This window comes from Talpa occidentalis, unplaced genomic scaffold (assembly GCF_014898055.3).
Source record: "Talpa occidentalis isolate TD23 unplaced genomic scaffold, MPIMG_talOcc4v2.1 talOcc4.11, whole genome shotgun sequence".
Lineage (NCBI taxonomy): Eukaryota > Metazoa > Chordata > Mammalia > Eulipotyphla > Talpidae > Talpa > Talpa occidentalis.
Genome location: NW_023601104.1, coordinates 32,203,778 through 32,218,443, shown reverse-complemented (window position 1 = coordinate 32,218,443; position 14,666 = coordinate 32,203,778). Strand labels below are relative to the sequence as shown.

The 14,666-nt window shown below is 37.6% G+C and overlaps 1 protein-coding gene across 4 annotated transcripts in view; it reads left to right on the top strand.

The window, feature by feature from the left end:
- AAGAB (alpha and gamma adaptin binding protein) overlaps positions 1–14,666 on the top strand; it is a 61,471-nt gene that overhangs the window by 22,194 nt on the left and 24,611 nt on the right. For all 4 annotated transcript variants that reach the window (XR_008549309.1, XR_008549312.1, XR_008549311.1 and 1 more), the window contains exon 6: positions 13,140–13,222. Coding sequence is in view for 1 of the 4 variants with exons in the window: in XM_037502777.2 (XP_037358674.1) it covers positions 13,140–13,222 (83 nt within the window). In the remaining 3 variants the exon portion in view is untranslated. The remainder of the gene's footprint in view (positions 1–13,139; positions 13,223–14,666) is intronic.

Here is a 14,666-nt window from a genome sequence, read left to right as displayed (position 1 = left end):
GGTCTGCCGTGCTATGTAGATATCTCCCTGGCCGGCTGGGAATTGAACCCGTGCTGCGAGGCTGCAGACAGCCTCACAGCACTGTGCTCAACCCACTGTGCCACCGGGGAGGTCCTTTTTTAACCATTTTTATGAAATTCAATTCAGAAGTAAATGAAGTAAATTCACATTTTAAGCTTTATAAACTTGTTTTTATCAAAAAGCTGGTTGATAAAGATATTAGAGCAGTATTAGATACCTTTTCAGGACCCTAATTACTAGGGTTTTTTTGTTAGAAAAATTACTGTAATCATGATGGATTCTTTGGGATAGTATATTTAGTAATTATTGAGCAGTTATAAAGCACTGAGGTTATATCATGCCACTCTAATTTTGTGCAGTTTTAGAAAAATTATTAGTTTGAAGCTTTTAAAGATGCATTGGAATGTGCTCAGTTTGAAAAAACAATTCCAAGACTATAAGGACTATGGAAATTTAGCTTTTGCAACAAATATCACTAAAAATATATAGATCTGATAGGGATTTTATTTCTTTGCAATTTGTTGGCCATTTGGCATCCAAAGTCAAGTACTTAGTCTAAATAATCAGTTTATCAAGAACTTAGAAATAAGTAATTTCCTTCCTACTTTCCATCAAGATAAAATAGATGTGTTTCCTAAGTGGAAATTTATGATTTAAATGAGTGGCCAATTCAGTTCTCTGCTTATTACAAATCTGAATCATTTGTCTTTAATATAGGATATTCTCACAACATTTTATCTCTAATTTCTTCCTTAAAAAATTAATACACCAACAACCAAAGAAAAGACAGACTGCTGAATTTCACCAAAATGAAAAATGTTTATACCCAAATGACATACTCAAGAAGGTAAAGAAAGAGATAACCCTCAGAATGGAAGAAAATATTTGTAAACTGTATATCTATAAGGGTCTAGTATCTAGAAAGTGTTAGGAACTCCTACAACTCAATAATAAAAAGACAACCCAATTTTAAAATGGTAAGGGAATCGAATAGACATTTTCAAAGAAGCTACAAAACTGGCCACTATGCACATCAGAAGATACTCTTCAGGGAAATGGAAGTCATGACCACAGGGAGACACAACCAGGATCATCTATATACACATTGAACTAAGAATTCAGATAGTAGTATTTGAGACAATGCCAGTGTAGTTAAAAGTATGACTATATCAGGGGGAATGACTGGGCGTGGGGAGCCAGAGGTGGTCTCTTGGATGGTCGCAGCAAAGTGTCACAGACATTTGCCTTCAAATAGATATTGTGTGTATGAAAATATAAATAGGCTTTTATGTTCAGAGGAGATTTTAGGAGTAACTTAGTGATTCTTTCCTGAGACCCACTGAGGATGAGTGTGTGCATATCAAATGCTTCATACATCTTTCAAGATAGTTGCCTGGCTCGCACTGGCAACCACTTTAGTAAACCAGATATTACTAATGGGTGGATGGGATATCATATCTTGCAACTGCATAAAAAAACTGTTAGGAACTTTTGTGCTAATCTATCCAGTACAGGAATGACTTTTATAGCATAGAGGATCACCCCTCCTCTTTGGTTGGTTGCTTCAAAGAACAGCTGCCTCAGTACTTTGTGAAGCAGTCCTAGAAGCAATTCATTACATAGAGCTATCAAAGAACTGTCCTGTTCATTCTCAGCAAATAGAATATCTTTTAATGCTGGTAGTTTGAGTGAAAGGATATTTATTTTACTTGGTGTCATAGAGCTAAGAACAGTGGGGAAAATTTTCTCTCAGTGATTACTTTCCAAACCTTGCTTCTCCCTGTCACTGGCTTTCATCTGGCTTTGATCACTCTATCTCTGTGAGGGGTGAAGAAAGTTCCAGCAGAACTGGAAAAGATTTAACTCGGTGCTACTGAAGGGGTCAAGGGGATAGGGAGAATGGAGATTATCTGATATAATAATACATTTGGAAAAACAAAACTGAGAAAGGATTTAATTGAAATCTGTAGTATAGAGTATATATAGGATAAAGATAGGCTTAATTCCTAAACCCCAACTGCTATATGTCTCAGGGACGGTCCCTGAAGCTTAAAATGTTTTAAAATGTTATAAATAAAATGAAGGCCTTATCGTACACAGCAGTAAGTAATTTGTGGAGTACATTACCCTAAGATGATCCAGGCAGAAAGTAGATAAAATTGAAAAGGGAGTTATAATGAATTTCCATGAATGACAATTTTCCCTAATTCAAGTTAGGAAGGTATTTGGCCTGAACTTCTTCTATGCTGTTGTCTTGGTGAGCAGTCACGTTTTTCATCCAGTATTTTCTGTGCAGTGTTTTCGCTACCAAGTCTTATAGTGGCCAGGTTGACCCAGTTTACTTGTTCTTGGATTTTACAGAATTTAATAAGGGGCTTTGTTTTGCTTGATAGTATGTGTGAATTAGCCAGGTGAAGGCATTTAGAAAAGAATTGACATGTCTGCAGCTTTTTACTAATGGGGATAATGAGGCCCCAGGAAGGAGAGGGGTCTTATCCATGTTCATAGTGAGTTAGTAGCTAAGATGGATCTCCTGGTCAGAAGTATTGTGTTTTACCATTACGGTGAGTTGATTTACATTATTGACTGGGTAGGAAATGAACACAGACCAGTTATATAATTTACCCATACTGCATGGGAAATTATTGGCAGAGCCAAGATGTGTTCATTCCCTTTAAGATTCCCTTAGCCTAGGTGGTCTGGCATGAGTAAGATTTTAGTGACTGATTGGAAGTCATGGTAATATCTGAAATTTTGCACTTTTTTGCTTCTTGTCTATAATTAATTTTCAAGATTGTCAGAATAGTGTTGATACTGACTATCCCATTGTTTTGTACTTCATCCAAAGTATACATAAGGTTCTTGCCTAGTTGATACTTAAGCTTTTAAGTGATAGTTTACTTAAAATTATTTTACTTAGATTCATAGCAGGTTATTTGCTTTGGTTTAAAACTCTTATTTATATAATGTTTTATTTATGTCTTATTTATATAAATATTTTAGTATATATAAAGTAGTTATATACAGTAGTCCTTGTGTTAATTAATTTCAGATTACAGAAGCAAACAGGTTGTATAGTATCACAGTTGTTTATAAATCTTCCTAATATAGAGATATAACTTGCAATAACCTAGTTTTGTATTCTTGGCTTTACTAATGTCTTATACAAATTAAAGCATCAGTTCTTAATGGGGCATTGCCCAGATGGGTGGGAATGAATTCTTGGGGGTGAAAAAATTACTTTTCATGTATAGAACACAGATTCACATATAGTACATAAATATATATAGTATATATGTGATATTAATATTCTAATGCGGATGGTGTGCCATGATTAGGAAAAAAAGTCTGAAAATACCCTCGGAGGAGTATATCCCCAATTCTTGGCACAGAGTTTCTACAGCGATACAAAAGATTAATATTTGGTTTTAGTTTGGCCTCCTGAAACAGCTCCAGAGCAATAAGGTAAATGAAACCTCTGTTATTATTCATAAGGAGCCCCTCCCCCACCTCTTTTTTTTTTTTTTTACCATCCCCAGGTTTATGTTAATGAAATGACTACTGGAAAGCCCTTAAGGGTGTGGGGACACTGGTTGCCAGAGGCAGCAACTATGTGATTACTTTCAGTCCCATTGTTCTCTTCTCCAGGGAGGGAAGAGGGACTGGAGGTCCAGCTAATCACCAGTGGCCAATGATTTAATCACTCATGCTTAGTGGTGGACCCTCCATAAGAGCCTTAAACCATAAGGTACAGAGTTTCCAAATTGGTGAACACATCGAGGCGCTGGGAGGATGACGTGCTCTGATACTCACCATACACGTTTCCTCCATCCAGCTCTTTTTTGTACTACATTGGTAATCTAGTAAGTAGATTGTTTTACTAAGTTTTGTGAACTGTTCTAGTGAATTATTGACCTTGAAGAAGTTATGTGGGTACCCTCATTTTATAATCAATTGGTCAGAAGTATTGTGACGTTTCTGGGCTTGCAGTTGATATCTGAAGTAGGGGTTGGGCAGCCTTGTGGGACTGAGCCATTACCTGCTGAGCCTGCACTAACTCTGGGCAATTAGTATCAGAATTAAGTTAAATTGTAGTTGCTGTCCTCCAAGAATCAGAATTGTTTGGTGTGGAAAAACCCACACATTGAATATCAAAAGTATTGATTATGAGTAGGGAGCAAAATGGAAATTTTTCCTGTAGGTGCCGTGATAAAAACAGTCTAGAAACATTGAGTTGAAGGATCTGGTGTATATATACGAAGTTCTACCTTAGAGGAAATCCCCCAGTGAATATCACTGTATTCATTGCAAAGGTCAAGCTTCTGTGCATTAAATGTGACTCCACATGGTCCAGGAAATGAGTGGTTAGGACTACTTTTATAATTGTGCTGTGCTTTTTACATATCTCTATCCATATCAGTTTGCTCACTGTATGTAAATTTGAAAGTGATGTAAGAAAAGGGATGTGGATAAAATCTCAGCTGCCTACTTGAGTTCCCCTCAGTCTTAGCCAGGTTTATGACTGTGGCACCTACCCCTTGGGTCTCTAATAATTTGGTAATGTCTCTTTATCACCATCATGAGAGGAGAGACTGTGGGTCAGTGCTTTACACCAAATGTAACAAATTTTAGTGGTTGATTGGCAACTCCCAAACACTTTTTTGGTCTTCAGTGAGATTTCCTTCTCTTTCCATTGGTCTGGTATATCAAAAAGCCAAGTTGCAACGCACTTTGTTGTCTGTAAATGATCTAGGCATCATGCACTACCAAGAACTTGAGAGATTCTTGGTAAATAAGACTTGTTTTTAAGGTTTAAGGGAAACATAATGGTTAGTTGAAGCCTGGTGATTTTGCTTAGCTTTTCATATGAGGTTGTCACTGATCATTTCACATAGGAAGGTAGTATTGTAAGTAGGGTCCTTGCTTAAACTGACAGTCTCATGTTGTTATAGAGCAACCCCGATATTAAACGGGTTCCTGGCTGTGGGTCCTCACCCGCGCGCTTTAAAGGGACTTAAGAATACTCTACTACAGACACACACAAAAGGGTTAATAAAAGGTTTATTTACAAGAGAAAAAGAAATAAGGAAAATGTACAACTCAGGGAGAAAATAGGGAAATAAAGTCTTTAATGTGTCCTACCCGATCCGACGACCTGGAAACCCAAAGGCACTCTCAGAGCTGGCCGGGAGCCAAAAATGGGGGGCCCCTAAAGCCCACGTGTCTGCCTTTTGTATCCACCTGGCTGCTTAACCCCACCCTCCTGTCCCAGCCACCTTCCCTTTGGTGGTGATGGGATTTGGAGTTCCCAGTGTCTTTGGCTTTGACGTGGGGTGGGGGTGGAGTCCACAAAGCCTGTATGGAATTTGCTTTGGGACATCCTTTTCCCCCTAACAATGTTACCGCAAGGCTCTGATGAGTGCCCTGATGGTTTAAAAATGTTTGTACTTGTGGTATTTGGGTGTTCAGTGGGTCTTTTTACAAACACCAACACTGAGTGAAGGGCAAGAAACAGAAATTTTGTGATATTTCTAGTTGGTGACAGAGGTGGGATTGTGATGCCAGTGTGCGGTTTTACTGTCAACACAGCTGCTGTTGCTGCCTCTTTTCACTCTGGTGATCCCCACAAGTTCTTGTCTGGTAGAGCTGTAACAACGAATTCACGTAAGACTTTTCAGATAAGTATGCAGAGAGAAGCAAGCTTTGTCTCAGAGAGTAAAGAAAGGTTTATTTAGGGAAAAAGGACAAAGATCAAAGGCTCCCAGATATAAAGTACCTGGGAGAGGCAAAGAAAGCTGTTATGGAGTCTTGCTTCAGGAATATATACTTCCTTTCGTTATTATTCTAAAGTTCCATTAGTCTCTCTGTGATGGTTAGTTTTCTGTGGTCTCAGTCTGCTACTGTATTTGGGATCTTCCTACATCACACCCCTTGTCTTTTATCTTCCTTCATCCAGAATGTCCTTGTTGCCCTGATCTCTGGGTCTTCCCTTATTCCTCTTGTTGCCCTAATCTCTGGAGCTTCTTTAACTCCCCTGAAGTCCCTACCTACACTGTCCCTAAAGCTACCTGATTATCCTAACTTGCCCTGACTCAGTTGGACAAAGCAAATGGTAGATTTGTGACATTGATTCCCCAGTATAAGCAATAATTGTAGAGACTGGATTTCAGAAATCCAGAGAGTTTATTTTTTAGTTTATCTGTTATAGTATAAACTCAGTGTTGCAGGTAGGTAAGGATTAAGTGGAATTTTCATAGTAGAAATGAGAGTTTTTTTATATGGTAGTTTTCTCATTATAAATGAAGCGAGTTGAACATCTACAAATGTATGTCCCCCCGAATTTACTTGATAATAAGATACCAGATTCCATCTTAAGGAATCATTTACAACTGATATATAGAGAAGTGGAAAGAAATAAGTATTAAAAACACGAGATCTATCAGGCTACCTGTTAACTGAGCAGACCACTCTCCTGATAAAGTAGATTGTTTTAGCCTGTAATATAAAATTTGAGAGAGAGAGAAAAAAAGGATGATTAAATAAAAAGTCCAATATTACAGAAAATACAACATCAGCCTAGTCAGAGGAAGGAACTGTTAATGAAGAGGGTGTTTGTGGGATGTTTCCACCTGTGTATGGGGAAAAGACTTGGACCCCAAGTTTCCTAATCTCTAGGATAGAGTAGAATTATAATATTGGAGTTTGTGGAACTCAATTCAGTGAGGCACCACGAGTTGCTTTTTATCCCAGCACTTCTAATATTGTGTAAATGACACACACACAGGCTTAATTTTGTGGAGGAGATTGTGTTGTTAAGAGCAAAGGGAAGTGGGAGTTATGAAAAATCAGAGATAGAGAGTAAATGTATAAATAAAATAGTGAGACTTTCTTTTAAAAAATCACCCCTGGATTATCCATAAGCATATGAATGATGGGCAATCTCTTTGAATTAGTTACTGTGGAGGCATTGAAGACCACCTTCTGTGACCACCTTGCAAAAACATTTTTGGAATTATTTTTAGAGTTACTTATGAACCACACAAGAAAAACCATCTTTTTCTTCAGTGGGAAAAACTGTTTCATTGCTGTCATTATTCCTAACACTTAGTTCTGAATGATTTTTGACTTGATCTTAAACATTCCTTTGAGGATTTTTAAGAGTATGCTTCAGGCTCTGGAGGAAGGACTTAACAGCAGAACCATTATCAGAGTTCGTGTAAAACCTTCTTTTTCAACTTTGGAAGATAATGCTCGTTCTCATGTTCAGTTTATTAAGAATTTATGTGTAAATACATTAAAAAAAAAAAAGGATATATACCAGAGTATTCATTGGCATCTTTGTTCAGTGATTTCATTTTCATTTTTACTTCTGTTTTCCACAGTGAATATATAGTTTGCATGCAGGAGAAAGAAGACATATAGTCTGATTACTTTGTGGTCATGTGCATTAAATGTTCAAGTGTTAGCAGAAGCTGTTGACTTGTGAGCAGGTGACTTGGGTGTCATAGGTAGAGCATAGACTCCTGAATGCAAAGCCAGTCATGTGGCCAGATTTGATGCAGAAGTCTCTCTGTAAGCACAGTTTTTAATACTGTTACTTAAAACTTTTGCCCTTTTCAAGTAGTAATTTTAGTAAAAGTAATCAATTTTTGTAATTCTTTCCTGATTTCAAAACATTTCAATTTGTCAGATAGAAGTGAAATATGATATAAAAGTGGCAGTTTATTTCTGTAATAATTAGTGATTTCTGATGGAGTACTTGTTTAAATAGTTTTTCATGCAAATAGTATGATTGATTTAAAAATATTAAAAATAGGTACACCTGTGTAAATTGAAATATCTTAGTTATGATTATGATTTTATCTTATGGGTGAAAGTATTTTGTGAGGAGAGGATATGAATAATTAAGAAAACTTAAAATATGAGGCAGTTTGAACTTCTTTAGATGATACCAAATAATTGTTGCTTTAAAGGAATGAAAGCTGAAATATGAACACACAAAATATGTAACAGGTAATCTATAGCATTTTGGGGGTGCAGTCATGAAAATTCTTAACATTGTGAGCAGTATATATAAATTTGAAGTAGCATCATCTGTTTAATGTTTACAGCTTCTGTCTGACAGTTGTAATAGACTGTCAGTGAATGTATCAGCATGTCCCTTGTACACTCAGTAGTAGGAGCTGTGGAAGGCAGGAACCATTAGTGCTTGTCTATATCTGCAAGGAGTTTAAAATACAGTTGAGGGTGACAGACTCCAGATAGTTATTAATTCTAGCATGTTCTTTAAAGGGCTAATTGGACAGTAAGGACAACAAAGGGAAATGTCACTGAGGCAGCTAAAGATTATGAGCTAAATTCATCCAGAGAAGTTTCCCAGGAGTAAGAGGAGGGTATTTTGAATTCTAATAGGAGGTAGAGATGGTAAGTATTTTTACTCTTCATTGAAAGTCTTTTCAAGAAATGACTTAAAACTTGAGACATATTCCTGTCCAGGTTATTAACTCTGTATCAGCAGCTGTTTTTTATTTATTTAAATTTATTTTTAAGGTAACATTTGATACCCCCATCAGATATTGCTGCCATAGTGCACCCACCACCAAATCCCCCCTAGTCCACCACCATAGTCCATTGTGCTTCCTTCCCTCTTTCTCTCACCCCCATGCTTACCTCCTCCGCCCTCTGGAAGCTTCAGACCTGCAGTCAGCTTTCAAGGATTAGTTTTAAGTTTGTCTTTATTTGACTTAGTTTAGTTACTCTATATTCATCATATTAGTGTTACCCTCTGGTATTTCTCTCTCCTCCTGATTTATTTCATTTAGCATTATCCCTTCCAGCTCCGTCAATATTGCCATATGGCATGAGTTTATCTTTTTGATAAACTGAGTAGTATTCCATTGTGTATCTATACCACATCTTCTTGATCCACTTATCTGTTTGGGGGCGTTTCAGTTGATTCCATAATTCAGCTATAGTAAATAACACTGCAATAAACATAAGAGTGCAAGTTTCCTTTCAAATGAGTGTTTTTTAATTTTTTAGTTAGGTGCCTCGCAGTGAAATTACTGGGTCATATGACAGGTCCATTCTGAATGTTTTGAGACACCTCCTTACAGGGCTGGGCCAATCTGTATTCCCACCAGCAGTGGAGGGGCGTTCCCTTTCCTCCACATCCTCCTTGTGCCTGTTGTTTCTGACCTTTTGGATATGCCCCATTCTTGCAGGTGTGAGGTGGTATTTCATCCTAGTTTTCATTTGCATTTCCATAATGATAAGTAATGATGAACAGTTTTTTCATGTGCCTCTTTGCAGTCTGTCTCTGGAGAACTGTTTAGTTCTCATTTTTTGAGCGAGTCATTTGTTTTGTATGAGTTATTTCTTTGCAGATCTTTTCAAAGTGTTTCTTTTCTTACTAGTTTCTTTTCTTCTCTACCCCGATTCTTTGTACATTTGCATCTTTGAGTACACTGACTTGCTTTTCTATTTGATCTAGTCTACTTCCATTTCTCCTGAGTTTTTCATCTCCTGTATTTCTTTTTATATCCTTAAAACCCCGTTGTCCACTTATTTAGAGGTTCATTTCCTATCTTAAGTTCATTGATTTTATTTCAAAGGACATTCATTTGTTTTTCTGAGTTTTCTTTCATTTCTTTGAATTTCTTTATCATTGCAACTTTATGCTTTGTATCTAATTGGAAGAACATATCTTTCATGTCTTAAATATTGGGTTCTGGAGATTTTTCTCTCTCTGTGTTGTACTGTTTCCTTGAGGACTCTGGTAGGTGTTGTCGGGTTTTTCCTTGTCCCCATTACTTGCTTGAGGACCCAGCTGCTGTAGGTGGGGCTTCCTCTGGGCATGCCTCCTCCCTTCTCCATGGTCAGGGGTCTCACCACTGTGGGTGGCTGTAGTGAAGTTTTGTGGATGTCATGGGGCTCCAGACCACTCTGTCACCTCCCCTGGCATGGGTGTGGCATCTCACCAGTGAGGGCAGGCACTGGTGGTGTCTCATAGAAGGTTATGAGGTGTCTGGCCACTCTGGCACCTCCCCTGGCCATTAGCACTTCTGGCTTTTGTCTCCCAGAGGATATTGTGCAGTGCTGGAGGCATTGGGTAGATAGAGGCTAGGTAGATGGCAGAATGCACAGGGCCATCTCCTAAACACCCACCCTCCATTGCCCCTGCCCTGTCCCATACACAGCAAAGATTTATCTAGCCTTATCTGTCCATAGCACTGAGACTGAGAAACCCTTGTCTACATGTACTTGAGGGACATTGAAGAACAGCGGGGCCTAGCTGCCTTTCTGCCACTACTTTTGGGGACCAGTGCCCTCAGGATTTACGAGACTGGGATCAGTTAATAGTGGCATGTGATTAATGTTTCAGTTCTGACCTGTTTAGTGTCATTTAATCAGTCTAAGTCAGCGCTATTAAGAAGGATTAGTGACAAAGTGGAGCTATATGTGAATAAAAAGACATCTTTTTGCATTTGACCCAAGTTTGTGTCATAGCCAGTGTTTGTATATTAAGCATTGACTGAACTGTACATATTACCTCTGGGCTTAATGGACAAAGTATGGAATTTAGATTCACAGCATTCAGGTTCCAGTTATGTGACTTTGGACAATCTGAGTTTTTGTTTGCTGTGTAAAGGAGAATAGTAAAATAAATTGTTTGTAAAAGAAGATAAGCTCTATGTTGATTTCTGTGTATGTGTAGAAGTCATACTTTGGTTGCTGTGAGGATAAAAGAAGCATTGTGTGTTCAGTGCTTAGAATGTTACCAGGCACATATTTGGCATCCAGTAAATGTTAGCTTTTAGTATTAACCTTTACAGAGCTCTGTAAAGCTACTGAAGAAACTGTGGTAAAGAGGGGCCATAACCTGTATAAGATCACACAGTAAGTAGTAGAACTGGATTCAGATCCATCCCTTGATCTGTCTTAAGATTCATATGCTTATCCTGTTACTACCAGAAGTAGGAGAAGAGCAGGAAAACTAGAAGGGGAAAAAATACTGTATTTTGTTTCTATATTAGCACATGCCTTTAGTTTGTAAAGAAGTATCCAAAATGTTTTCATATATTTCAACTTTTCTTATAACTTATCACAGATGTATAAATACATAAAAGCTTATCCCCAAGGTGACACTTTTCTCTTTCATGTTATTCTGTAGCCTATAGTTTTGTTTCATACACTTGCTAGGTTCTAGAATACTATGCTGCTCACTGGTACCACTAGAGTTTTTTCATGATACTATCATTTTTATCTTTTCCACTGGTGCTAACTTATTAATTAACCAAAACTGCACTAGATGTTTTTAGGACCAGAGCTTGATATACTTACGCCTTCCGTAGTAATTTATTTTGTATCACTTAATTTCCCCTTTCTGCAGTTCTGAAATTCCGGAAGAATCAGTTGAGTGGGTTGATTGATTTATTCCTTCCTAGTCTAGTGTTTTGTGGCATCCATAAAACCAGATATGCGAAAGCCAATTTCAACAACTACCTACTGAAAGAATAAATCCTCCGATAGGAATGACATTTCCATGTCCTAAATCCTGGGGAGAAAAATCTGGCAAACATGGAAAGATTAATCCTTTTCTGTGAAGGGAATAGTTTCGCAGTGGGTGACCATGGGCAAAATTTTGCTGAACATTGAACTGGGTACAACCGAGTTTCTTTAAAATCATGGGTGTGCAATATAATCATTTAAGCTTTTTCAGGAACATAAATGTACAAGTCATCTGCCTTAGGTAAACAAAAATGAAATTTTTTTGATGGTGTAATTTGTTTCTAACTTCTGAACATATAAGCAATAGTAAACAAACTTGCTTACTAGTTGACTAAATTCTCCACTGTTACAATATTGAGCAAAAGTCTTTACAACTTAGTTGATCAGCTTGAAACCTCATCATAAACTCATAGTCATCTATGAATGTTAAGATTCTGAAATTTAAGGTTCTTATTTTTCTATTAAGTGATTTTTAAAAATACTTCAACCCAGCTAATTCATTTACTGTCAAGATGCCAAAGAATTCCTTTTTACTTCATGAAATCACAAATTTAACCAATCAGAAAATTGACGCACAGAAAGGAGGATTAATTTTCTAAGATTATTGGTAACCAGAGTCAGGAATAAAATCCAGGCTTTCTCATTACTAGCCAGTTCTCTTTCACTATTCTGATTTTTTTCACAATTTTATCCACTTTTAGAATTGAGGTTTTCAGTTTATCCACTTTTACCCAAATTTTTAATTGCGTAAAATATGCATAGCATATAATCATAAAATCTCTTACTAGAGAAACACTTGAGCAGGGATCAAAAATCAAAGGTATACAGAGGCTTGTAGTATACAGTATGGTTCTCTGTAACTTCTGTCCATCCCATGTCCCTGCTTTGGGGGCAACCACTGCAAAGAATGAGGCATTTAAAACAGAATCTTTTGGTCTGACAACATGCAGTGTTCTGTTTTCCAATTTCCCTGGTCCTAAGAATTTTCTGAAGTGCTTGCTCAAAGTTCAGGTTACTTGACCTCTAAAGTCCCAGAGTTTCAGCCTCAATCTGAGGTCAGTTTCCTGAATACTGGGGTGGTTATACGTAAGTGCCTGGTGACTTGGTAGACACCGTTGGATCAGGGCTGGTGTTTGTACTTTCCTTAGTTCTAGATATTCTGTTTCAGGTTTGTCCTTTATTGTGAATAGAAATATCAAGAGTATTGGGCACCTTAACTGCAGATGACCCATTTATATAACAATTAGGGCATGCATGATCCTTTTTACCTGATAATAAAGTAGTAGTGTTGAATTTTCAAAATGTTTTTGATTGTTTAAGACAGAATATTAGTTCATAGTGACTATAAAAATCAGTGTTAATTTATGCAAACAAAACTGCTGAGCACCCTTTTGTTTATTGTTGTAGTCTTGTCATTGTATTTGACTTGGTCTAATATTTTACGATTTTTAAGAATTGAGGCAGTATGATAATTGAATAGTAACTGTTTCTTACAGTTAAGACTTACTGTGATGATGAAATAGCCATTATTTTTTCATAGTCATTTCAGCAATTTAAAATATAAATTAAAAAATCAGTAAGCAATTTAATTTTAGAAAAATTTTCAGATAGGAACCAAGGCTTTAACCTTCTCAGCTCACTGACTGGGGCAAACCATAGCATTGCGTCAGCAGAGAACTGTCACTCAGAGGTAACAATTTTCTTTGGTTTGGCTTTAATCTCTCCTTTTTACACCATTTATCATTTTTTCCTTTTAAGATCTGGTAGAGAATATTAAAAGTAGATAAAAGGAAAATCTAAACCCTCCTTTTCACTTTACCTACAACATTGCAGAATAGGGAGGTTTTGCTAAGCCTCTCCCCTAAATACAACTATAGGAAAACTAAATTTTGCTCTCAGGAAAGTTCACCAGTTATTTCTCAGCAACAGGGACTTGAGTATATACCTCTAAGGTTGGTGACTCCTTTTTGGGTTGGAGACCATAAGGGAGATGTGATTAGTGCAGCAATTATAGCAGTCAGGCTAACACGCAGGGGACCTGGCACAGGCTGAGCTGGTACATAGACTGTATGCGGGGAATTTTTTTTCCTCAGGGATGGGGAGTGCAAACTAGCTTGTGCATGGGTCCTGGGACTGTTGATTCCCTTGCAAAACGCCTAACTGCCTGTAGGGAGGGCAGCAGAGACCCCTCCCATCTCCTTGCTGATAGAGCTGAGAGACTGGCTGTATGCTGCACACAGAGAGGAGAGGCTTAGAGGCAGGGCGTTGGGATTTGGGGTTCATGAAGCACTGAATAGGATTTGCTTTGCAAAGCAAGGGAATAAGCAGCAGTATAAGCCTCTCTGTCTGGAATAACCCTCGCTCCCCATCAAAACTAATACCAACTCTTTGGATTCCAGCATTCCTTCTCTCCCTCACCTGCTGCCAAGTTAAACAAAGAACATAAACAAAATTACAGCCACAGTGCCCCAAGTGGTAGAAAGCAATAAGGCAACACACATGCCTAGGAGGCAAGAACATCTGAACACAAGATGGAAAAGCTGAAGAGGATAGAAATCCAGAGATCTACATAAAGGTCACAGAATTCTAGGACCTAACAAAGATGTTAGAATAACAATATTTTAAAAACTCAAAATGAGTTCTAGTAGTTCAATCACATAGGAAGGCAGGTGCAGGATATTAGCAAAGAGATCCAGGAACAAAGAGTCCTTCACTGAAGAGATTGAAGATATTTAAAATAAACAACACATACACAAAAAGAGATGCTGAATGAAATGAGGCCAGACATGGAAAGCATAGTAAATAAGCATAAGCTTACAGAAGAAAGAAATTGTCAGTTGAAGATAGAAATGTCCCAGTGACCCAGGTGAAAGAAGATTTAGAAAAAATGAACCTCTACAAAAATAGAGACTGCATTAGAAGAGGAAGCATGAGGGTATAATGGTTTTCCAGAAAGGAGAGCGAGAGAACGTGAGTGAACGTGAGGGCAAGAGCGAAGGGAGCAGAGACACCATTCAAAGACATGATAGCTTAGAACTTAGGAAAGAATTAAACATATTGATGTCCTGGGAGCTAAAAGAACACCCAGATTTCTAAATGCAAATGGTCATCACCAAGCTACATCATTGTTTAGT